Raw genomic sequence first — 26,585 nt, 5'->3', positions numbered from 1 at the left:
ACCCTAAAAATATACAGACTCTATCCGTTTTCAAATGTGACTCGCGTATTATACAGACTCCTCCCGTATTCAGGTGTGACCTCCATAACATACAGACTCCACCCGTTTTCAAATGTGGCCCTAACAATATACAGACTCAACCCGTTTTAAATGTGACCCTTACAATAAACAGACTCTTCCCGTTTTCAAGTGTGACCTCCACAATATACACACTACGCCCGTTTTCAATTGTGACCCTAAGAATATACAGACTCCTCCCGTTTTCAAATGTGACCTCCACAACATAAAGACTCCACTCGTTTTCAAATGTGACATTCACAATATTCAAACTCCTCCCGTTTTCAAATGTGACCCTAACAACATACAGACTCCTCCCGTTTCAAAGTGTGACTTCCACAATATACAGACTCTACCCGTTTTCAAATATGACCCTCCCAATATACAGAATCCTTCCGTTTTCAAGTGTGACCTCCACAACATAAAGGCTCCATCCGTTTTCAAATGTGACTCTAACAATATACAGAATCTATCCGATTTCAAATGTGGCTTCCACAATATACCGTTTTAAAGTGTGACACCACAATATACAGACTCCACCCCTTTTCAAATGTGACCCCAACAATATACAGACTCCACACGAGTTCAAATGTGACCCTCACAATATACAGACTCCTCCCGTTTTCAAATGTGACCTCCACAACATAAAGACTTCCCCCGTTTTCAAATGTGACCCTAACAATATACAGACTCCTCCCGTTCTCATGTGTGACCTCCACAATATACAGACTCCTCCCGTTTTCAAATGTGGCCCTAACAATATACAGACTGCAATCATTTTCAAATGTGGTATCCACAATATCCAAACACCTCCCGTTTTCAAATGTGACCCTAACAACATACAGACTTCTCCCGTTTCAAAGTGTGACCTCCACAATATACAGACTCTACCCGTTTTCAAATATGACCCTCGCAATATACAAAATCCTTCCGTTTTCAAGTGTGACCTCTACAATATACAGACTCTACCCGTTTTCAAATGTGACCCTAACAATATACAGACTCTTCCCGTTTTCAAATGTGACCCTAACAATATCCATACTCCCCCCGTTTTCAAATGAGACCCTAAAATGTGACCTTCACAATGTCCAGACTCCACCCGTGTTCAAATATGACCCTAACAATATACAGTCTCCTTCCGTTTCAAAGTGTGACCTCCACAATATACAGACTCTACCCGTTTTCAAATATGACCCTCGCAATATACAGACTCTTCCCGTTTTCAAATGTGACCCTAACAATATCCATACTCCCCCCGTTTTCAAATGTGACCCTAAAATATATAGATTCCTCCCGTTGTCAAATGTGACCTCCACAATGTCCAGACTCCACCCGTGTTCAAATATGACCCTAACAATATACAGACTCCTTCCGTTTTCAAGTGTGACCTCCACAATGTACAGACTCCTCCTGTTTATCTGGGATCTGACTTGGACAACGAAACCTTCGGAGAACGTTATCTTAAAGAGTGCACACCGACCAAACTCAAGCCAAGTATCCCAATCCCTGCTAGCAGGAACGTTAACCCAGTTTGCAGTTTTCATGTAAATTGGTTAATGTTTTTTTCAGAGTTTTGTTTAGAAGACGTTACATGCTGGTTGTTTATTGGTAGTTTTTTGAATTGAATAAAACAGGGAATCTCAATAAGATGCATTTTAATTTTTTGTGATTTTTGTGACGTCTGCAATGCAATGCGACAAGTATACAACGTGACGCTACGCTACCCTGAATGTTACACGTTTGATATATATGCTGCAGAATTTTCAGTTTACAATCTAAACTGACAATAATTTTCCTGAACAAAAATTAAGGTGCTAAATAGTAACTGTGACATGTTCCATGAGTGATATTCCTGTTGCTTGTTATCTCTATTTAAACATAAATATCCGGGAAACGATGTCGTGGGACAACCCCAAAACACCGTAATTACATTTTAAAACACGGAAATGGATATTTTTGACAGATATGTGACTTAAATAAACTACAAAAATGTTCCTTACATGAATTCAATAATTTTTGATCGTGTCTAGAGATTTACCATTTTGGGTACTCGAACCTGCTGAAACACAAGGCTGGACCGGGGATGCTTCAAAGCTCTCTTAGACTATTTATAGATATATAAGATATATAACTTCCTTGTCATAACTTTATACAATTTGCTCTTAAATGTTGTTGATTGTATGTACTATATAGTCACTTGTTTGCCGAAATAATAGCTCTGAAGAGCTAATTTAATAAATATTATTGTATTGTATAGTATCGTCTACTGATGGCACTATCCCATCATGAAACAATACTATGAGGCTATACTGTCCCCTCAAACAGACAATAATAGGTTTAGTACATCACCCTCACATTTTTATATCTATCATCATAATGCAAACACTTCAAAGAACATCTCGCAACGTTATGGTATCTTCATTCACCACGATAATACAACATACCGGTATCAATTATTGCAGAGATTCAGTTTCATGAAGTTTGAAAGTAGATCAATGTAGAACAAGCGAAGCGTCTTCTCCAGAACGCAATATTTGTTCTATCCTCATACACCCTGCCTGCCCGCCATCTTTGATGAGTTGGTTCAGCACAACGTTGAGATGATGTCATTTAATAGTGACGTCACAATAGTCATGCCCAACGTCGCACCACTTCCATAGTGTCCGTGGCAGCGGGCACTATTGGAAATAGTTTCCACATGTGTAGCCAATCAGAAATCGGTATTCTGGCATGAGATGTACTAAGTATGGTTTGGGCCCTTTTTGGTCCTTTTTAGTATTCAAATTGTTGGATTTGACATATTTAGTACATCCCTAATTTAATTGTATTGATTGTTTTCTATTTTTTGCAGCTTCAGTTGTCATGGTAATCAATCAAAATATCCATAAATTATGAAAATGTGGAAATTTGGTCAATTTTGGCCATTTTTGGCTGTCTTATTTTGCTTTCGAAACTATAGAGCGCATACTTGAACAAACTTTATATATATTTCTCCTAAAGGGTGAACATTTTCAGTCTATTTGATTCTTTTCTATTGATGCAAAGTTGTTTTACCCTACTCTATACTTTGACTGTGCTGTATTGTGTCAATAGTCAGATGACCGTTGAGTCCCATGGGCCTCTTGTTTCCTACTGTATACTTTGACTGTACACTGTATTGTATTGTGTCAATAGTCACCGTTGAGTCCCATGGGCCTCTTGAGCAACAATTCTCAAACAGCAAAGTCTTTTTATAACAGTTTCTAAAAAAGGAAATCGAGGAATTCCAAGAAAAATGAAAAAAAATAACCACATGTTTTAAGGAATTGCTTAAATGTTTAATATGAAATCAAATAAAAAATCAACAAATTCTTCCTTGAAATAAGGTTTTCTTGCAGATTTTTGTTGGCAGAATTTAAGTAAAGCATTCTGGATTTGATTGATGTGCCTGTTGAGGTCCGTGTCGGAGGTTTCTATGAGAACAGCACATTTCTTCACTAACCATCGGTAGCTAGATTTACTTGTCTGGAGACACTTCCTCCCAAAATCTTTCTGGAGCCGTCGATCATTCAATATCTCTACCAATCTGTCTGTAAGTGTGTCATAGATTTCTTTGTCCGTTACTTGTATTTTCTCTAAAATATCACACTGTTCTCCTATTGTGTGACTGTCTGATGTGTTGTCACCAGTAAAACTTACTGTCGTGTCTCCTGCGTGACTGTCTGATGTGTTGTCACCAGTACAACTTACTGTCGTGTCTCCTGCGTGACTGTCTGATGTGTTGTCACCAGTACAACTTACTGTCGTGTCTCCTGCGTGACTGTCTGATGTGTTGTCACCAGTACAATTTACTGTTGTGTCTCCTGCGTGACTGTCTGATGTGTTGTCACCAGTAAAACTTACTGTCGTGTCTCCTGCGTGACTGTCTGATGTGTTGTCACCAGTACAATTTACTGTTGTGTCTCCTGCGTGACTGTCTGATGTGTTGTCACCAGTAAAACTTACTGTCGTGTCTCCTGCGTGACTGTCTGATGTGTTGTCACCAGTACAACTTACTGTCATGTCTCCTGCGTGACTGTCTGATGTGTTGTCACCAGTACAATTTACTGTTGTGTCTCCTGCGTGACTGTCTGATGTGTTGTCACCAGTACAACTTACTGTCGTGTCAGTAATTTTGATGCAATTTTCATTATTTTCATCATTGTCTTTCTCTTTTGTTGTACCTTCGTCACGCCAGATTTCCTTGTTTAGAAGTTGACTAAAATATTTTGGCTGTGTTAGGTGTTTCAGCCTACAGGTCCTGAAATTTTTAATATCATGTGACCTTATTGCAGACTCTTGAATGGGTGGTTCCTCTGGATTATTAGAACCTCCAGCAGGTGTGCACATCTTCTCTGACAACATCTTCAATGGTAACAGTAATGCATCCTGGGATGATAGCTGGAATTGTTTTACTGAAAGAGCAGAAAATAAATAGGATCATAGTAATTTTATAATAAACTGTTACAGAATCATAGGAGTCTAAATGTGTCTCTAGTGGAGAGTGTAGACACAATACGAATGTTTTAATACAAACAGTAATTACATGTCTGTCTGTGTGTCTCCAGTGGAGAGTGTAGACACAATACGAAGGTTTTAATACAAACAGTAATTACATGTCTGTCTGTGTGTCTCCAGTGGAGAGTGTAGACACAATACGAAGGTTTTAATACAAACAGTAATTACATGTCTGTCTGTCTGTGTGTCTCCAGTGGAGAGTGTAGACACAATACGAAGGTTTTAATACAAACAGTAATTACATGTCTGTCTGTGTGTCTCCAGTGGAGAGTGTAGACACAATACGAAGGTTTTAATACAAACAGTAATTACATGTCTGTCTGTGTGTTCCAGTGGAGAGTGTAGACACAATACGAAGGTTTTAATACAAACAGTAATTACATGTCTGTCTGTGTGTCTCCAGTGGAGAGTGTAGACACAATACGAAGGTTTTAATACAAACAGTAATTACATGTCTGTCTGTGTGTCTCCAGTGGAGAGTGTAGACACAATACGAAGGTTTTAATACAAACAGTACTTACATGTTTGTCTGTCTGTGTGTCTCCAGTGGAGAATGTAGACACAATACGATGGTTTTAATACAAACAGTACTTACATGTTTATCTGTCTGTGTGTCTCCAGTGGAGAGTGTAGACACAATACGAAGGTTTTAAAACAAACAGTACTTACATGTTTGTCTGTCTGTGTGTCTCCAGTGGAGAGTGTAGACACAATACGAAGGTTTTAATACAAACAGTAATTACATGTCTGTCTGTGTGTCTCCAGTGGAGAGTGTAGACACAATACGAAGGTTTTAACACAAACATTACTTACACGTTTGTTTGTCTGTGTGCCGTCCAACCCGTCGCTGCAAATTTTGTAATGATACTGTCATTTTCTCAACATTGTCCACGTGTCTCATGTCACTAAAACAAAAACTGAACCATTTACTCTGAATAGTTTAATTGTGCCAGGTTAAATGCTGTGTGAAGCCAGTCACAAACTTTATAGACATATTTTTTTTGGAATCATTTCACAATTCTAAAACATCAATCAACATTGTATTAAGTTTCTGTGCCCAGGAATTAAATAAAAAAGAATCTTCAGTAAGCTATTTGAGAGAGATTATAAAGCTTTGATAACCCACCTACAGCTGTATCTTCGTTTTCTGACAAAAGTGGCAGGATTGAAAAATGAATGGACAATTAAATTATAAAACATTGACATTCGTCCTCATACATTTAGAAAATAGCTTAATATTATCATGTAACATACATACAAGTTTTGAGACATCAGGCGAGTTAAAGTGAGCTTTTGAGTTTTGTTTGTGTGGCTAACCCAATCGTCCCAGGCAAACAGGCGCACTACAACACAAGGATTATATAACTGTATAGTAGTCATGATCACAAATTGCCACTTGTAATGTCCAAGTACTTTCCTTTAATATATGTTAATTTTTCCTTTAATCTATTCATCTAAAACAATAATATCAATGAAGACAAGAGGCCCATGGGCCTTAACGGTCACCTGACTTTTGACACAATACAGCACAGTCAAAGTATACAGTAGGAAACAAGAGGCCCATCGGCCTTAACGTTCACCTGACTTTTGACACAATACAGCAGTCAAAGTATACAGTAGGAAAAAGCAACTTAGCATCAATAGAAAAGGAATCCAATAGACTGAAAATGTTTCTTTAACTAACAATTAAAGGATTGCATACTATAAATTCTCCAGTAGTTATAACTTTCTGCTATATTTGACAGCTGTGAACTTAAATGAAGGTTAAGGTCAATCGTTTAAACAAACTTGGTAGCCCTTCATCCCAGCTAGTCACAGGCTCAATATCAGGTCTATAGGCCTCTTAGTTAATATTCACAAGAAGTCGTTTAAAGATTTTAGCCAATTGGACCCCTGTGACATTGAATGACGGCCAAGGTCATTCATTTGCACAAAAATGGTTGCCCTTCATACCTGAGCATGTCACAGGCCAAATATCAGGTTCCAATGCCTCTTGTTTATTAAGAAGAAGTTGTTTTTAGCCTATTGGAAATACAGGTAGAGCCAAAATCAAGAGGTCAGACTTATAGAGCTAGAATCAAGAGGTCAGACTTATAGAGCTGGAATCAAGAGGTCAGACTGTTAGAGCTGGAATCAAGAGGCCAGACTTATAGAGCTAGAATCAAGAGGTCAGACTTATAGAGCTGGAATCAAGAGGTCAGACTTATAGAGCTAGAATCAAGAGGTCAGACTTATAGAGCTAGAATCAAGAGGTCAGACTTAATGAACTGGAATCAAGAGGTCAGACTGTTAAAGCTGGAATCAAGAGGTCAGACTTATAGAGCTAGAATCAAGAGGTCAGATTTATAGAGCTAGAATCAAGAGGTCAGACTTAATGAACTGGAATCAAGAGGTCAGACTGTTAGAGCTGGAATCAAGAGGTCAGACTTATAGAGCTAGAATCAAGAGGTCAGATTTATAGAGCTAGAATCAAGAGGTCAGACTTAATGAACTGGAATCAAGAGGTCAGACTGTTAGAGCTGGAATCAAGAGGTCAGACTTATAGAGCTAGAATCAAGAGGTCAGATTTATAGAGCTAGAATCAAGAGGTCAGACTTATAGAACTAAAATCAAGAGGTCAGACTTATAGAGCTGGAATCAAGAGGTCAGACTTATAGAGTTGGAATCAAGAGGTCAGACTTATAGAACTGGAATCAAGAGGTCAGACTTATAGAGCTGGAATAAAGAGATCAGACTTATAGAGCTGGAATCAAGAGGTCAGACTTATAGAGCTAGAATGAAGATGTCAGACTTATAGAGCTGGAATCAAGAGGTCAGTCTTATAGAGCTAGAATCAAGAGGTCAGACTTATAGAGCTGGAATCAAGAGGTCAGACTTATAGAGCTAGAATCAAGAGGTCAGACTTATAGAGCTATAATGAAGAGGTCAGACTTATAGAGCTAGAACAAAGAGGTCAGACTTATAGAGCTGGAATCAAGAGATCAGACTTATAGAGCTAGAATCAAGAGGTCAGACTTATAGAGCTAGAATCAAGAGGTCAGACTTATAGAGCTAGAATCAAGAGGTCAGACTTATAGAGCTGGAATAAAGAGGTCAGACTTATAGAGCTAGAATCAAGAGGTCAGACTTATAGAGCTGGAATCAAGAGGTCAGACTTATAGAGCTGGAATCAAGAGGTCAGACTTATAGAGCTAGAATCAAGAGGTCAGACTTATAGAGCTAGAATTAAGAGGTCAGACTTATAGAGCTGGAATCAAGAGGTCAGACTTATAGAGCTAGAATCAAGAGGTCAGACTTATATGTGACGGCTACTGACAAAATGGGCCCAGATGAGGAAAAATCACATTTTCATTTTTTCACATTTTTATTTACTTTATGCTGTGTAGATCACGTACACAAAATATTAAAGCCGTAGGATAAAGCATTTAAAAGATATGCGACTTTGAATGAGACAACATGTAGATTCATTAATGACAAAATTAGCGACGTCAAATCATCACGTTATGAACATTGACGTCATGTCACAAGGCTGCCAATGACGTTACATAAAACATACACATGCATATGACTATGCTTCGGACTGTTCTTTAACACCTGTAATTTATTTAAAAAAAAAAGTTCGATCAGTGTTACATGAAACTACATCATTGTCCGTTCTATCAAAATACAAAATCATCTGTGACACGTACATGTAACAATCTAATTCTACGATGTGACAGGGTGAAACACTGCATGCTACATTTATGTGTAACATAAAATATTCGCGTGTAATTTAGTTTCATGGTTTGGAATTCTAAAATGTTTTCGTGGGTAGAGATATTCATGGTTCCCCAATGATACCATTAATACATCAAATATGATAATTTGTTTTTTTATACTCATGGTTCCACAGCAACCGCCAAAAGAACAACTTCACGAGGAAAATTTCATGCAATGATATTGATTTATATGTTGTATTTAAAAAGTCAAAGATCTATGCAACTGATTAAAGTGTACATGTATATGCTTCAAGATTCTTTTAACTAGAATGTTTGTAAATGAATAGCATTAATGGAGTGACCGATGAGATATATACCGAAGAAGTCAAATAATATTACATTTATGCATGAACAGCTTTTAGCTACATGCACATGCGTGCGTATGCGTTCATGTGCTAAGATTTGACGAAGTCTGAATAGATGATGTAAACAAAACCGTCAAAACTCAATTGAATGTAGAAATGATCAAATAAAAAAGACTAATGCATAGAACATCGTATTCAGGTCACGTCAAAGTACTAGTGCATCGAGCCCGAAACCTCCGATCTCTTTGCGATCACCCTCGGTAACCACGTGTACAGTGTACATGTCTAGACACTGGTCATGTAGGTTGATTACATTGGTAACAAGTAATGTGTACATGTCTAGACACTGGTCATGTAGGTTGATTACATTGGTAACAAGTAATGTGTACATGTCTAGACACTGGTCATGTAGGTTGATTACATTGGTAACAAGTAATGTGTACATGTCTAGACACTGGTCATGTAGGTTGATTACATTGGTAACAAGTATTGTGTACATGTCTAGACACTGGTCATGTAGGTTGATTACATTGGTAACAAGTATTGTGTACATGTCTAGACACTGGTCATGTAGGTTGATTACATTGGTAACAAGTAATGTGTACATGTCTAGACACTGGTCATGTAGGTTGATTACATTGGTAACAAGTATTGTGTACATGTCTAGACACTGGTCATGTAGGTTGATTACATTGGTAACAAGAATTGTGTACATGTCTAGACACTGGTCATGTAGGTTGATTACATTGGTAACAAGTAATGTGTACATGTCTAGACACTGGTCATGTAGGTTGATTACATTGGTAACAAGTAATGTGTACATGTCTAGACACTGGTCATGTAGGTTGATTACATTGGTAACAAGTAATGTGTACATGTCTAGACACTGGTCATGTAGGTTGATTACATTGGTAACAAGTATTGTGTACATGTCTAGACACTGGTCATGTAGGTTGATTACATTGGTAACAAGTAATGTGTACATGTCTAGACACTGGTCATGTAGGTTGATTACATTGGTAACAAGTAATGTGTACATGTCTAGGCACTGGTCATGTAGGTTGATTACATTGGTAACAAGTATTGTGTACATGTCTAGACACTGGTCATGTAGGTTGATTACATTGGTAACAAGTAATTGATGATTTAACAAGACCGGGTGAGGTTGGTGTGCGGGATCCTCACAAAACTGTACAAAGTATATAAATCATTTTCGTCCCTTGACCACTCCCTGCACCATGTATACTGTATAATGTCATCAAAATTAATGCTTTGGTCACAATGATCGGTCAGTACTCGGAGATAGGGGGTAATTGGGAGTACACCGCTGGTTGCCATTTTCCGACATTGGACAACACCGGTCAAAAATTTGTCCGACATAATTTACATTAAAAGGAGGCCGTGCAGTAATCGTATGGCATCTGTTTCCAAAGAGGATTTTGGGGGGCCGGTGAGGCAGTGAATATCGACCTAACATATCTAATGCTGAATTGGCCGATTATCATATGATGTCCGGGCGATAATCGGCCTATTCACTTGACATTGTACGAATATCGCCTTTGTAGATTACAGACAACGAAGGTCTTAGGACACTTGTACCCCAGGCCCGGCTAAATGTCAAGCGATGTGATTGCCGCTCGATTCCCGGCCGGATAACGGACGATGCTTTAAAGATATGTGAAGGATATATGGCTGATTATGAAATTCTACGGGACACCGGAGATAATCTAACTTTGAATTAAAACTCTTGGGGCATGTCCCCGATGCTGTCTGAGAGTCCCGTCCACCGGCCGGCCATGTCTGGTGTCCGTTCGGAGACCAGGCAAAAATGGCTAAAATTAGCCTAATCGGAAAGGGATGTGACCAAAGCATAAGTACTGAACTATACCGACGTCCACTATTGTTATCATCGTCGCAAAGTCCTACAAGAAAACAGACATCATTTGCACTGATCAGAAACTTAACTTCATACAAAATTAAAGATCATCCACAGGTGTTTGGTTGTATAGATATTTTTTTCTATCTCTCTCTTCTAGAATTACGTATATATATACATGTAAAGAGGAAACAATATGTATAAAGCCAAACACCTGTGGTTCATCTACAGAGTTCAATTCTCGGCTGATGAAATCTGCTTCCTTGTCCTCTTAAAATTCAGAAGGAATACTTCTAACACAATTTTCTTGTATTTATTTTTGTCTTTAAAACAACATCCCGTTGTTTGCATTTTAAGTTTCCGCACATGTGATATGTTTGCTACATATATATCAATGTATTCGGTATAATTTCAGTGACTTTTACAACTTTGATTTTCGATATCTTATTTTAGATATGTTACGACATATTGCAAAATATTATCAACTTGTGAAAGAGCAAAGCCTGTAAAATTTCCAGAATATCCGTGGAGAAACAATATTGCTAGATAAGATTAAAAAATGTTAAACTGTATTAAATTTATTTATAAATATTTTTGTCTGGATCCCCTGACATGTGGCATATTGGAATTTCAGTCGAATAACTGCATTAACTACTGATTGAGATAAATCAGGATTTGTTTCACTCTTATCTTTGATTGATTTGACATGAATATATTAATTGTTATCTCCACTAACGAAGAGAAAAACAATCTCAATATTTTTCATAATGTGCTGTTTGCAGCTATATTTATTCATTTATTTATATTTGTTAGGAAGTACTTACTGATATAGTATATACATGTAAGTATATACTGATCACCTGATACTTACCAGTCTACCCTTCATATTATGTATTGATACTGTACAGGTAGTTAAATTTATACATAAAATGCGGGGTTAATGAACTGTAGTTTATTGAGAGTTTCCGCAAATAAATGTGGCGACGTTGGCAAAAAATGTGCGTAACTTTATAACGTCATTTATTCTGAGGTCATAATCGCCGCATCTGGGCCCATTTTGTCAGTCGCCGTCACATATTTGGATCCACCTTTACTAACAGTTTATAAGTTCACAGATACATATTAATCAGTAGAATGACTAAATCTCCATGGTGACTTCTCCCACGAATTCCACTGTGTATATTTGTGACTATGCTGTTTTATTATTCGGATTATCATGTTTAATATCTCACTTTCAAATAAACAATCCTAACCTATACTACGTGTTTATTGTGCCCTGCTAATTCCCCATCATGACGAACATCTACAACAAATCTAATGTAACCTGGCCAAACCCACCTGGGCGCCGGTAATTTTTTTCAATATTTTATATTTATATGTTTCATAAGAAATGTAGAACAATACATGAAGCCATATTTTACTTTGTGGTTATGTAACAGAATAAACCTCACTTAGTTTTCCCTTTAAATATATCAGGTCTCTCATTAAACAAGAGGCGCCCACCAAAGATTGATCTATGTCTGACAATTGACAGATCGATCTTTTCTCTACCTTTCAAGCTTCAACTACCAAAATCCAAGATGGCTGCCAGGCGGCCATCTTGTTGACCGATCGGTTCCAAAATGCAATATTCATAACTAGGGTCCTAGGGGAATCTACCTATGAAATTTGAGAATGATTCGTTCAGTATTTTCTGATAAATAGCAATAACAATATTTAAGCATCAAAATCCAAGAAGGCTGCCCGGTGGCCATCTTGTTTACCAATCGATCCCAAATCCCAATATGCACAACACGGGCCTTAGGGGAACCTACATATGGAATTTGAAAATGATCCCATCAGTACTTTCGGAGAAATAGCAATAACAAAATTTAAGAATCCAAACCCAAGATGGCTGCCTGGCGGCCATCTTGTTGACCAATCAGTCCCAAAATGTACTACATGCACCTAGGGCCCTAGGGGAAACTTCATATGATATTTGACAAAGTTCCCTTCTGTACATTCTGATGATGGTGGGCTACAAATAATCCCCACTCAAGTATTAACACCTTCCCGTTCGCATCGGTACATTTGTACCGATATGACTTTGATAACGTCATCTACCAAGTTCGAAGGCGTCACATTAACCTTTATATTCCTCGTAGAAACGAAATATTTATATCAACGGAATCAGTGATTTCTCTATTTTATGTTCATATAAATTTCACAAGTTGGTTTGCTAGAATGAATAAGTGCGCTGTAAGTTTCCGTCAAAAAAACGTCCGTTAAAAAGTAAAAAGTGCCGAAAATGCCGTTAAATTTGCCAGCGTTATTCGTGAATAAACCGCTCGGAAAGTAAATATGAGATATTGCAGTGTTGAAATGACATATATCACTGAAAAGCTTAGATTGCAAGCAAGAAAAAGATGTTATTCATATGTCTTTATTTTATTATTTTAAAGAAAATTTTCTCAAATGAAAAACAAATGCGATGTTTTTCGTTAAAAATTAACGTTTTTATGTATTCAGAGCTGGAAAATATATATCAGTTAAGATTATAACTTCATGAAAATACAGTGTGTTAATGCCACAGATAAATTCCTTTACAAATCAGCTTTAGATTTGAAAATTGGTTTTCTTGAAACGAAATTATCGCGATTTTACTTTACCCTACTCAAACGAAAATTCGCGACGTTACTTACAAATGTGTAACATTATGACGTTACGTTTCATTTACGTTTATCGTAACGTTATGATCATGATCCTGGAGAAGCACATTGGATGATTGTTTATCTAAATCAAATAGATAGATATATATAATGCTGCTGAAGATTACAGATATAGAATTTAACGAAACTACTCAAAATACACTATGTAATCTGAAAATATCATCGCCTTCATATTATGGGATGCTAAATGTGAGATTACGGTGATACTGACCTCGGACGGTCAACGTTGCGGCCTCGGAAACTCCTTTTTGATGGAATTATAGGTAATTATTACCACTGAAAAAAAATCCTTAAGCTAAAGCGTCTGTAAAAGTACTTCAAATTTTGTACATGTATAGAAAAAATCAATCTAGAGTATTGTCCCTTGAGCGTCCATAGAAACGATGCATGATAAACTCTCATCAATTTTTGAAGCATTAGCAATTAATGTTAGGTTTAGACGACGTTGAAACCAGTTCAATCATCAAACATTTTATGAAACGGATAGATTTCAACTTGTTTACTTAAATATGTGAAATAGCGGGACTAGTAGCAGGTACATGTACGTAGTTGTGACGGGTAAGTCGTGATAGCCATAGTTCTATTGTACGTACGTGTACATGTACATGTACATGTGTAGACCTCGTGCACAAATTAACAGGGGCTCTGGATCCGTTTTGAAATAGTCTTAGGATAGGATGAATATAGAACTATTCGTAATAGATTGACATACGAACTATTTGTAATACACGTTTTGGTCGGTAAAATCAAATCGCATTTTTTTTGTGAGTGACGACCAGTGCATTATAATTATATGTATAAATACATTGTTCATATGCATATACATTATAATGCTCTCTTAATCTGTTTGCTTTAAAATGTTGACTCTAGTATCAGAATCAGTATCAAAAAATGTAGTCTTGTGCACAGGGACCTGGCACGAAAATGTTTAACCAACTGTACATACATATTATAGTATCTATAATATATATATGTATACTGTTGGTTAAAATGTTCTTGTCAGGTCCCTGTGGTCTTGTGGTTCATATGTAAAATATAGATTATATACTAGAAGTCTTGTGGTTCATAACTCCATAAACATATAATTAAGTCATACTGATTACAAGTCAGATCTGTCATTTCCACTATTTTACACAACCAAATGAAAACTGAAAAGATGTCGGAGAAAGAGATATCATGGATGACTCTGCTACATAGTTTAAAAAAAAGAAAACAAATTACAAATCATTTTTGCAATAACAGCCTGATATGTAATATAAAGAGTTTGGTTTTTATTTATAGATATCATTTACAACAATGCTTCTCACAATTGATCGACAACATTCATATGAAAACGGTTAACAGTAAATAAAACGATTTAATGTTTAATGTGTACATGTGATTATAAATGGTTACACAGCTCTAAGGAACTGACCAAAGGGCAGCGGCTATTTTCTAAAACATACGGTTTTCTCTTGGATCTAGATGAATACAACACTTGATTGATATTAATTCGTAAATGTAGTGATTTGAATTGAATTTGAGTCAAATTCATACATGTACAGAAAATCAGAACCTGACTTAGTTGCTTATCATATATATATCATGGCATAAAAAAGAATGTTTTCCCTCTTAATCTATAACACAAGAGTAATTTTTTTTTCATTTGCTCCGGCTTTCTATTATGCTGAGCTTCGGCTCATCTGTTTGAAATATATATATTATTTATATAGCTCAATTGAATTGGTAGAGCATCAGGATAGTGTTTGGAGTGTCTCGGAATCTAAAAAGGCGAATATAAAAAACCCGGTTAGTGTGTTGAATCTTTGAGGGGCGATGAGTGAAAAGGAAGGGGATAATACTAATGTAACGGTTCTGGATCGGATCGATAGCCGACCGCCAAGCAGCTCAATTAGTGGAGCATCCGGCAAGAGTTCGGATGGTCCCGGGTTTGAAACGGTTCTGGTCGTGCATTATCTCGCTCTTACCACAATAATAAGAAACCTGTCGGTCACAAAGATGTCAACTAACGATATACATATGTAGGTACTGGTTATCAGAATGTCGGTACTGTTTAATCACATGTTTTCCTTTCCTACAAAGAAACAAATGATCCTAGAGGGATCTTGCCGCCCAAAAAAAATGGTCTATGTCTGACATATGGCAGAGGGATCTTTTTCGCTGCTTTTCGATATCAAAATCCAAGATGGCGGCCGGTCGGCCATCTTGTTGACCGTTCGGTCCCAAAATGCAATATGCACAGCTAGGGCCCTAGGGAAACCTACATATGAAATTTGAAAGAAGATCCCTTAGATCTTTCTGAGAAATAGCGGTAACAAGAATTGTTAACTGACGGACGGACGGAAGGAAGGACGGGCGGACCACGGACGAAAGGCGATTTCAATATCATCAGATGTGGGCTAAAAACCCCAGTAAATACCGTCATTCCTGGATCCACTCTAGTAGCATGTATGAATTAAGCCTACATACTATTCAGCAATGCTTTGACAATGCTTATTTTATGATATATGTTGAAGTGTATACTCATGCAAACATATACATAACAATTGGTCGTAACCATAGATCTCCAACGTTCCCACGGGATTAAAATGTTCTTACAACAAAACTTTTATTGCTTCTGCTTCTCAATTAATACCAAAAGTAATCTCCTGTTTTAATATATAGATGTACATACTATATACATTTTATGTCGATTTGTAAAAATAAACATGTCATCTCTGTAATATGAATGGAAACAAAGTCTTACGACGAAGATGTTACACCATCTTTCATGTTCCAAGTTCATGACAAATTGGGAGTAAATGCAAACGTTTCCTCCAAAACAATGAGTAGTGTGCAAGAATATGAATTACCTCCCTTGTGTCTTGCCGATGTACATGTATAATAATATTAATATTATATACATGTATTTTAATCTTTATACTACTTTGATTTTTCAATTACCGTAGGTAACTCATATTTTTATCAATTCAATGTTTTACTATGTTATATGTAACTGCTTACTTAATCAATACATGATTTTGCTGCCAATATTGTCATTTTAGCTGCTATTTTCTTCAAAGGTCACACCGATAATCTCTTTGCCAAAACTTTGTTGATCGTAATTAATGGGCTATCTCATAGGATTATCTTCAGAATTATCTGTAGTTTACATTGAATCTTCAAATTTACAGTTTGTGTTGTTGTTCCGCCCGGTAAATGATTCAGAAAAGCAAAATGGTGATTTTTTTTTCAATAAAAAGGTGATTTTGGTGATCTTTGACCTTTTACCTTTACTACCATAAAGGTCAAAGGTGAAAACTATATTTAGGAAAATGAAATTCAGGTGATATACTAATCAATGATGTATAACACTTTATGGTTCTATGCAGCCAACGTTTGGAATATAAGATATACAAAAAAGTGCTAATCTCACTTATTTAGCAGATCAAAAACACCCGAACAGGAAGGTGTTAAAGTGGAATATCATATATAGGACACAATTAGTTTGCCTGGTAATGTTCTGAAAATAGCATCATTGTTTCTTTTCTGAGGGATTTTTTAGGATTAACTCTATTTCTCCTATTGGGCCTTACTCTTTCTGCTCCAAGGAGTCAGAGCCAAAATTTAAACAAAATCTATTCCCTTTCCCCAAGGATGATTTTGGTCATATTTGGTTATAATCCATGTAGAACTCTATGAAAAGCAACAATTTCAAGGATTTACCTCTATTTCTCCTATTGGGCCCCTTTCCTCCTGCCCCCATGGGGTAGAAGTCAAAATTTATATAAACTTTGTTTCCATTCCCTCAAGGATGTTTTAAGCCAAATTTGGTTACAATCCATGCAGAACTTTAGGACTAGTAGTGATTTATAGGAAATGTTGACAGACGGACGGACAGACAGACGGACAGACGGACGTACGGACAGACGGGCCAGTTGAGCTAACAATAATTGAAAATTATCAACATTTTTAGAATACCAAGGTATTGTTTTTTTCTAAGCTGATTCCCTTAAATACTATACAAATATTTACCTCCTTCAAGTAGATTTTCTATTTTCTTTGAAATCTTGGATAATTTACTACAAAAGAAACAAAAACGACTTCCTTTTAAGATAATTGTAAAGGCAAATTGTCAAAGTGAATCTAATGATCACTGAGTTGTAATACTGTACAGGGATCAATGATCATTGTGTTGTAATACCGTACGGGGATCAATGATCATTGTGTTGTAATACTGTACGGGGATCAATGATCATTGTGTTGTAATACGGTACAGGGATCAATGATCATTGTGTTGTAATACGGTACAGGGATCAATGATCATTGTGTTGTAATACTGTACGGGGATCAATGATCATTGTGTTGTAATACGGTACAGGGATCAATGATCATTGTGTTGTAATACTGTACAGGGATCAATGATCATTGTGTTGTAATACGGTACAGGGATCAATGATCATTGTGTTGTAATACTGTACGGGGATCAATGATCATTGTGTTGTAATACTGTACGGGGATCAATGATCGCCGAGTTGTAATACTGTATGGGGAACAATGATCATTGTGTTGTAATACTGTACGGGGATCAATGATCATTGTGTTGTAATACTGTACGGGGATCAATAATCATTGTGTTGTAATACTGTACGGGGATCAATGATCATTGTGTTGTAATACTGTACAGGGAGAAATGACCATTGTGTTGTAATACTGTACAGGGATCAATGATCACTGTGTTGTAATACTGTACAGGGATCAATGATCATTGTGTTGTAATACTGTACAGGGATCAATGATCATTGTGTTGTAATACTGTACAGGGATCAATGATCATTATGTTGTAATACTGTATATGGACCAATCAAACAATTATAAGTGTGTTTTAATTAACAATAAATAAAGATTTCAAAACCTCATTATTTTAGGTTTTCAAACTACAAACACAAATCGAGATTGAAGATAAATATACAAGTTTCTACATTTTATATTAATAAAGCAGATAATATTTTGAGATGTTCAATGTCAGAAAAGTTAAGACTCCATACCTCTCAGTAGATCCGTCTAAACCAATAAGGATCTCCAGGGTGGTGATTATAAATGCCATGGCGATACTGTCGTAACTAGGCAAGCCCACGCACCTATAGCGTTTCTCATATTCCATCAGTTTCTCAATCTTGTGTATATACCCATGGAGGTCACCTATAAGTCAGTTAGATAACAGTGATCACTAACTTGTCACTAACTGATCACCTAACTTGTCACTAACTGATCACTAACTTGTCACTAACTGATCACTAACTGATCACCTAACTTGTCACTAACTGATCACTAACTTGTCACTAACTGATCACTAACTTGTCACTAACTGATCACCTAACTTGTCACTAACTGATCACCTAACTTGTCACTAACTGATCACTTACTTGTCACTAACTGATCACTAACTTGTCACTAACTGATCACTAACTTGTCACTAACTGATCACCTAACTTGTCACTAACTGATCACTAACTTGTCACTTACTGATCACTAACTTGTCACTAACTGGTCACTAATTTGTCACTAACTGATCACTAACTTGTCACTAACTGATCACTAACTTGTCACTTACTGATCATTAACTGATCACTAACTTGTCACTTACTGATCACTAACTTGTCACTTACTGATCACTAACTTGTCACTAACTGATCACTAACTGATCACTAACTTGTTACTAACTGATCACTAACTGATCACTAACTTGTCACTAACTGATCACTAACTTGTCACTAACTGATCACTAACTTGTCACTAACTGATCACTAACTTGTCACTTACTGATCACTAACTTGTCACTTACTGATCACTAACTTGTCACTTACTGATCACTAACTTGTCACTTACTGATCACTAACTTGTCACTTACTGATCATTAACTTGTCACTAACTTGTCACTTACTGATCACTAACTTGTCACTAACTGATTGATAACTGATCACTAACTTGTCACTAACTGAACACTAACTTGTCACTAATTGATCACTTACTTGTCACTAACTGATCACTAACTTGTCACTTACTGATCACTAACTGATCACTAACTTGTCGCTTACTGATCACTAACTTGTCACTTACTGATCACTAACTTGTCACTAACTGATCACTAACTTGTCACTAACTGATCACTAACTTGTCACTAACTGATCGATAACTGACCACTAACTTGTCACTAACTTGTCACTAACTGATCACTAACTTGTCACTAACTGATCGATAACTGATCACTAACTTGTCACTAACTGATCACTAACTGATCACTAACTTGTCACTAACTGATCACTAACTTGTCACTTACTGATCACTAACTTTTCATTAACTGATCACTAACTTGTCACTTACTGATCACTAACTTGTCACTTACTGATCACTAACTTGTCACTTACTGATCACTAACTTGTCACTTACTGATCACTAACTTGTCACTTACTGATCACTAACTTGTCACTAACTGATCACTAACTTGTCACTAACTGATCACTAACTTGTCACTAACTGATCACTAACTTGTCACTAACTGATCACTAACTTGTCACTAACTGATCGATAACTGATCACTAACTTGTCACTAACTGATCACTAACTGATCACTAACTTGTCACTAACTGATCACTAACTTGTCACTTACTGATCACTAACTTGTCATTAACTGATCACTAACTGATCACTAACTGATCACTAACTTGTCACTAACTGATCACTAACTTGTCACTTACTGATCACTAACTTGTCACTAACTGATCACTAACTTGTCACTTACTGATCACTAACTTGTCACTTACTGATCACTAACTTGTCACTTACTGATCACTAACTTGTCACTAACTTGTCACTTACTGATCACTAACTTGTCACTAACTGATCACTAACTTGTCACTTACTGATCACTAACTTGTCACTAATGATCATAACTGATCACTAACTGTCACTAACTGATCACTAACTTGTCACTTACTGATCACTAACTTGTCACTTACTGATCACTAACTTGTCACTTACTGATCATTAACTGATCACTAACTTGTCACTTACTGATCACTAACTTGTCACTAACTGATCACTAACTTGTCACTAACTGATCACTAACTTGTCACTTACTGATCACTAACTTGTCACTTACTGATCACTAACTTGTCACTTACTGATCACTAACTTGTCACTAACTGATCGATAACTGATCACTAACTTGTCACTTACTGATCACTAACTTGTCACTAACTGATCACTAACTTGTCACTAACTGATCGATAACTGATCACTAACTTGCCACTTACTGATCACTAACTTGTCACTAACTGATCACTAACTTGTCACTTACTGATCACTAACTGATCACTAACTTGTCACTTAACTGATCACTAACTTGTCACTAACTGATCACTAACTGATCACTAACTGCACTAACTGATCACTAACTTGTCACTAACTGATCACTAACTTGTCACTAACTGATCGATAACTGATCACTAACTTGTCACTTACTGATCACTAACTGATCACTAACTGATCACTAACTTGTCACTACTGATCACTAACTGATGTCACTAACTTGTCACTTACTGATCACTAACTTGTCACTTACTGATCACTAACTTGTCACTAACTGATCACTAACTTGTCACTAATATCACTAATATACTATTACTACGATTCTAATGATTGTAATGCCACTAACTTGTCTATTGATCACTACTGATCACTACTGATCACTGACACTTATGATCACTAACTGTCACTAAATAATCATTAACTTATCACTAAAAGTTTAATTGATGCCCACCTGGTAGGTTGAGGAGGACCAAGTACTTGTTGATGAGGTCTTTGATTGGGGTCATTGGCACATTGTGGAGGTCAAGGTACCTAATCATACTGCCACTGATTTTCCTCAATGAGTCTTCACACACTGGTAAAGTCTGTAACATAGAGACACCTTGACATGAATGATATCACACACTGGTAAAGTCTGTAACATAGAGACACCTTGACATGAATGATATCACACACTGGTAAAGTCTGTAACATAGAGACACCTTGACATGAATGATATTGATCATTCTTCACACACTGGTAAAGTCTGTAACATAGAGACACCTTGACATGAATGATATCACACACTGGTAAAGTCTGTAACATAGAGACACCTTGACATGAATGATATCACACACTGGTAAAGTCTGTAACATAGAGACACCTTGACATGAATGATATTGATCATTCTTCACACACTGGTAAAGTCTGTAACATAGAGACACCTTGACATGAATGATATTGATCATTCTTCACACACTGGTAAAGTCTGTAACATAGAGACACCTTCACATGAATGATATCACACACTGGTAAAGTCTGTAACATAGAGACACCTTCACATGAATGATATCACACACTGGTAAAGTCTGTAACATAGAGACACCTTGACATGAATGATATCACACACTGGTAAAGTCTGTAACATAGAGACACCTTCACATGAATGATATCACACACTGGTAATGGTAAAGTCTGTAACATAGAGACACCTTGACATGAATGATATTGATCATTCTTCACACACTGGAAAAGTCTGTAACATAGAGACACCTTGACATGAATGATATTGATCATTCTTCACACACTGGTAAAGTCTGTAACATAGAGACACCTTGACATGAATGATATTGATCATTCTTCACACACTGGTAAAGTCTGTAACATAGAGACACCTTGACATGAATGATATCACACACTGGTAAAGTCTGTAACATAGAGACACCTTCACATGAATGATATTGATCATTCTTCACACACTGGTAAAGTCTGTAACATAGAGACACCTTGACATGAATGATATCACACACTGGTAAAGTCTGTAACATAGAGACACCTTGACATGAATGATATCACACACTGGTAAAGTCTGTAACATAGAGACACCTTGACATGAATGATATTGATCATTCTTCACACACTGGTAAAGTCTGTAACATAGAGACACCTTCACATGAATGATATTGATCATTCTTCACACACTGGTAAAGTCTGTAACATAGAGACACCTTCACATGAATGATATCACACACTGGTAAAGTCTGTAAAATAGAGACACCTTGACATGAATGATATTGATCATTCTTCACACACTGGTTAAGTCTGTAACATAGAGACACCTTGACATGAATGATATTGATCATTCTTCACACACTGGTAAAGTCTGTAACATAGAGACACCTTCACATGAATGATATTGATCATTCTTCACACACTGGTAAAGTCTGTAACATAGAGACACCTTCACATGAATGATATTGATCATTCTTCACACACTGGTAAAGTCTGTAACATAGAGACACCTTGACATGAATGATATTGATCATTCTTCACACACTGGTAAAGTCTGTAACATAGAGACACCTTGACATCAATGATATTGATCATTCTTCACACACTGGTAAAGTCTGTAACATACAGACACCTTGACATGAATGATATTGATCATTCTTCACACACTGGTAAAGTCTGTAACGTAGAGACACCTTCACATGAATGATATTGATCATTCTTCACACACTGGTAAAGTCTGTAACATAGAGACACCTTCACATGAATGATATCACACACTGGTAAAGTCTGTAACATAGAGACACCTTGACATGAATGATATCACACACTGGTAAAGTCTGTAACATAGAGACACCTTCACATGAATGATATCACACACTGGTAAAGTCTGTAAAATAGAGACACCTTGACATGAATGATATCACACACTGGTAAAGTCTGTAACATACAGACACCTTGACATGAATGATATCACACACTGGTAAAGTCTGTAACATAGAGACACCTTGACATGAATGATATCACACACTGGTAAAGTCTGTAACATACAGACACCTTGACATGAATGATATCACACACTGGTAAAGTCTGTAACATACAGACACCTTGACATGAATGATATCACACACTGGTAAAGTCTGTAACATAGAGACACCTTCACATGAATGATATCACACACTGGTAAAGTCTGTAACATAGAGACACCTTGACATGAATGATATTGATCATTCTTCACACACTGGTAAAGTCTGTAACATAGAGACACCTTGACATGAATGATATTGATCATTCTTCACACACTGGTAAAGTCTGTAACATAGAGACACCTTCACATGAATGATATCACACACTGGTAAAGTCTGTAACATAGAGACACCTTCACATGAATGATATCACACACTGGTAAAGTCTGTAACATAGAGACACCTTGACATGAATGATATCACACACTGGTAAAGTCTGTAACATAGAGACACCTTCACATGAATGATATCACACACTGGTAAAGTCTGTAACATAGAGACACCTTCACATGAATGATATTGATCATTCTTCACACACTGGTAAAGTCTGTAACATAGAGACACCTTGACATGAGTGATATTGATCATTCTTCACACACTGGTAAAGTCTGTAACATAGAGACACCTTCACATGAATGATATTGATCATTCTTCACACACTGGTAAAGTCTGTAACATAGAGACATCTTCACATGAATGATATTGATCATTCTTCACACACTGGTAAAGTCTGTAACATAGAGACACCTTGACATGAATGATATTGATCATTCTTCACACACTGGTAAAGTCTGTAACATAGAGACATCTTCACATGAATGATATTGATCATTCTTCACACACTGGTAAAGTCTGTAACATAGAGACACCTTGACATGAATGATATTGATCATTCTTCACACACTGGTAAAGTCTGTAACATAGAGACATCTTGACATGAATGATATTGATCATTCTTCACACACTGGTTAAGTCTGTAACATAGAGACACCTTGACATGAATGATATTGATCATAAGTAACCCTGAAAATCGAGGATGGGCTGCTATTGACCTAATAGTGAAACCTGTCTATAACGACCACTGAAGGGGAGACAGAAAAATTGTCACTATAAACAGGTTGCCTTTATAGAAAGGTTTAGGCTGTCGTGTCATCCTGTCAGCCAGTAAATATAACAGAAATATAGATATATGAATGCACACCATGTCCCACCCCTCAGGCCACTGGCACACCAGATCTACTGTTTATACAAAATTCCTTCCTCTTCACCCAAGGAAGCTTCATATCAAATTAGAACTAAATCTCTTCGTTCCTACAGAAGAGGAAGGATTTTTAAGAATTTGCAGCATTTCCCCTAACTATTAGGCCCCACCCCTCAAGCCCCTGGAAGACCAGACCCTCCATTTAAAGGGGGATAAAAACAAAACAGACATGAAAAATAAGATAATAGGCTAGACACATTTATATATCCTATTTAAACATATATCAGTTTGATATTTGCTTATATTGTTATCTCTAAATAGTAAAATTAATGAATGCAATCTTCACATCTTTTTGACAAAAGATTTTTTCTTTGACTTACATCTCTTGAGTTCCAATGAGTTGTGATGTCATCTGAGACAATCGACAACCGGAAGTCGGTGTGCCAATTGCGGAACTGTCAACATGCATGTGGATTTTGTTTTGCATAAGCCACAGGTCTCAGTACTTACGGAAATACACACAGAGAAAAATATGTTATATTTCGTCTTATTCCGTAGCGTGATATATCCCCCACATAATGACACATTATTGACATCATAACCTATAAAATGATGTCACTATATGTAAATGATGATGTCATTAATGTCGAGTACATATATCACGTGGAGTATCATGTGAGGGGTTAAACATAACGTCATTTTTCACAAATGAATAAGTAATACTTTCCTATTCAGTCTGGAGTAATACGACTGTGCATGTATGTAATTTAAGGTTTACACATAAACCAGGGAGTTTTGATATACAAACTGTTGATTTTATATGCAAAATATGATCACAGTGAAAATGGACAATTATTGCGACCCACCTCTTAAGACCTATGTTTTGATGAAAAAAGATTATCTGTTACAAACATACAGACACATGAAAAATACACACAGATTAAAAGAAAAAAACAATAATTAATCTGTTGTCTCTTTTTGTATTTTATATAACTTGAACTACTATGTTCAAAAAATGTCTCTAAAAAGATTAGTTAGCACATATGTCTTAGCAAGACAATTAATTCATTATTATTTTGAGTTACACAACAATGTGCCGATGGTGTGAAGCCGGTATGTTCAGATAAAGCAAGGTTGCATGATGATATGAAGACATTCACAATTATAATTTTTAAATGCAGGTAACTTAAAATAAAAAAAATTACCATGTTATAAGAATGCTTTAAAATCATCAAAATACATTGTAAAACTCATCTCAGCCATTTTAACTAGTAATATTTTTTCCTTCCCATGGGAGAACACCGGACTCCCAAACATCAAAATCTCGCACCTTTCGCGCTCGCAAAATCATCAAAATACATTGTGAAGCTCATATTTCAGTCATTCTAAATCGTAATATTTGTCCCCAGGGGGTCTCCCTCCAAAGATCACAATTTTTTTTTTCTAAATATATTTTTATTCAGTAATCAGCAAATACAGATACATATGCAACATTCTAATTTCATTCTCTCATAATTTATGAATTACTATTTTGTGTCAATGTTAATTTACATTTGTATAAATATTACATTTTAGAATCTCACCCTTTCGCTCATATAATAGCACTGTCATTCAACAATCCATTATTCTTTCATTCCCTAGATTTTTTCTGTCAATTTCACCACACACTTCAATATTTAACATTCAGCGTTTTTAAATTTAACAGAAAATCACACATTTTGGAATCTCACCCTTTCACTCATTTAATAGCATTGAGTTCTGTCATTCAACAATCCATTATTCTTTCGTTCCCTAGATTTTTTCTGTCACTTTCACCACACACTTCATTATTTTACATACAACCTTCTTAAATTTAACAGAAAAAAAAGTAAAATAAAATAATTGACCATATTTAGCTACCTATGTAGATGTAATTCTAAGGCCTCTTTTAAAACAATGATTACAGGATTTTTAATAATATTTGTACATGTTAGTAGATTATTTGCTTTAATTTTCAGTTGTTTTTTTATCTCATTCACTACAGAATCTGCGTTTTGTTCTTCACTTTCAAATTTCTTTAGATTCCTTGCTTTCCAAATTTGCCATTTGGTGTTGAATATTACAAAATTACACCATTTATTTATATGATCCGCATAATTAGAGATTCCGAAAATTCTTTCTTTTTCGTATAGATTGATATTGTTTTGTTCATTAATATTGCTTGTTGCAATGGAATCGTTAATTAATTTTTCCATTTTGTTCCAAATTGATTCATTGAAAAAACAATTGCTAAAGAGGTGAT

The 26,585-nt window shown here is 36.2% G+C and overlaps 1 protein-coding gene across 3 annotated transcripts in view; it reads right to left on the bottom strand.

The window, feature by feature from the left end:
* Nucleotides 1-3,352: 3,352 nt before the first annotated feature.
* LOC138335609 (uncharacterized) overlaps nt 3,353-26,585 on the bottom strand; it is a 55,688-nt gene continuing 32,455 nt past the window's right edge. For 2 of the 3 annotated variants that reach the window (XM_069284778.1, XM_069284780.1), the window contains 6 exons: nt 21,042-21,174; nt 18,268-18,421; nt 17,255-17,301; nt 5,852-5,936; nt 5,407-5,510; nt 3,353-4,490 (listed from right to left, as the gene is read on the bottom strand). In XM_069284778.1, coding sequence (XP_069140879.1) covers nt 3,367-4,490; nt 5,407-5,510; nt 5,852-5,936; nt 17,255-17,301; nt 18,268-18,421; nt 21,042-21,174 — 1,647 coding nt within the window. In that variant the 3' untranslated portion in view covers nt 3,353-3,366. The remainder of the gene's footprint in view (nt 4,491-5,406; nt 5,511-5,851; nt 5,937-17,254; nt 17,302-18,267; nt 18,422-21,041; nt 21,175-26,585) is intronic. The other variant, XM_069284779.1, reaches the window with a different exon arrangement.

Source organism: Argopecten irradians, chromosome 11 (genome assembly GCF_041381155.1).
Source record: "Argopecten irradians isolate NY chromosome 11, Ai_NY, whole genome shotgun sequence".
Taxonomy (NCBI): domain Eukaryota; kingdom Metazoa; phylum Mollusca; class Bivalvia; order Pectinida; family Pectinidae; genus Argopecten; species Argopecten irradians.
This window is presented reverse-complemented; position numbering and strand designations above follow the sequence as displayed.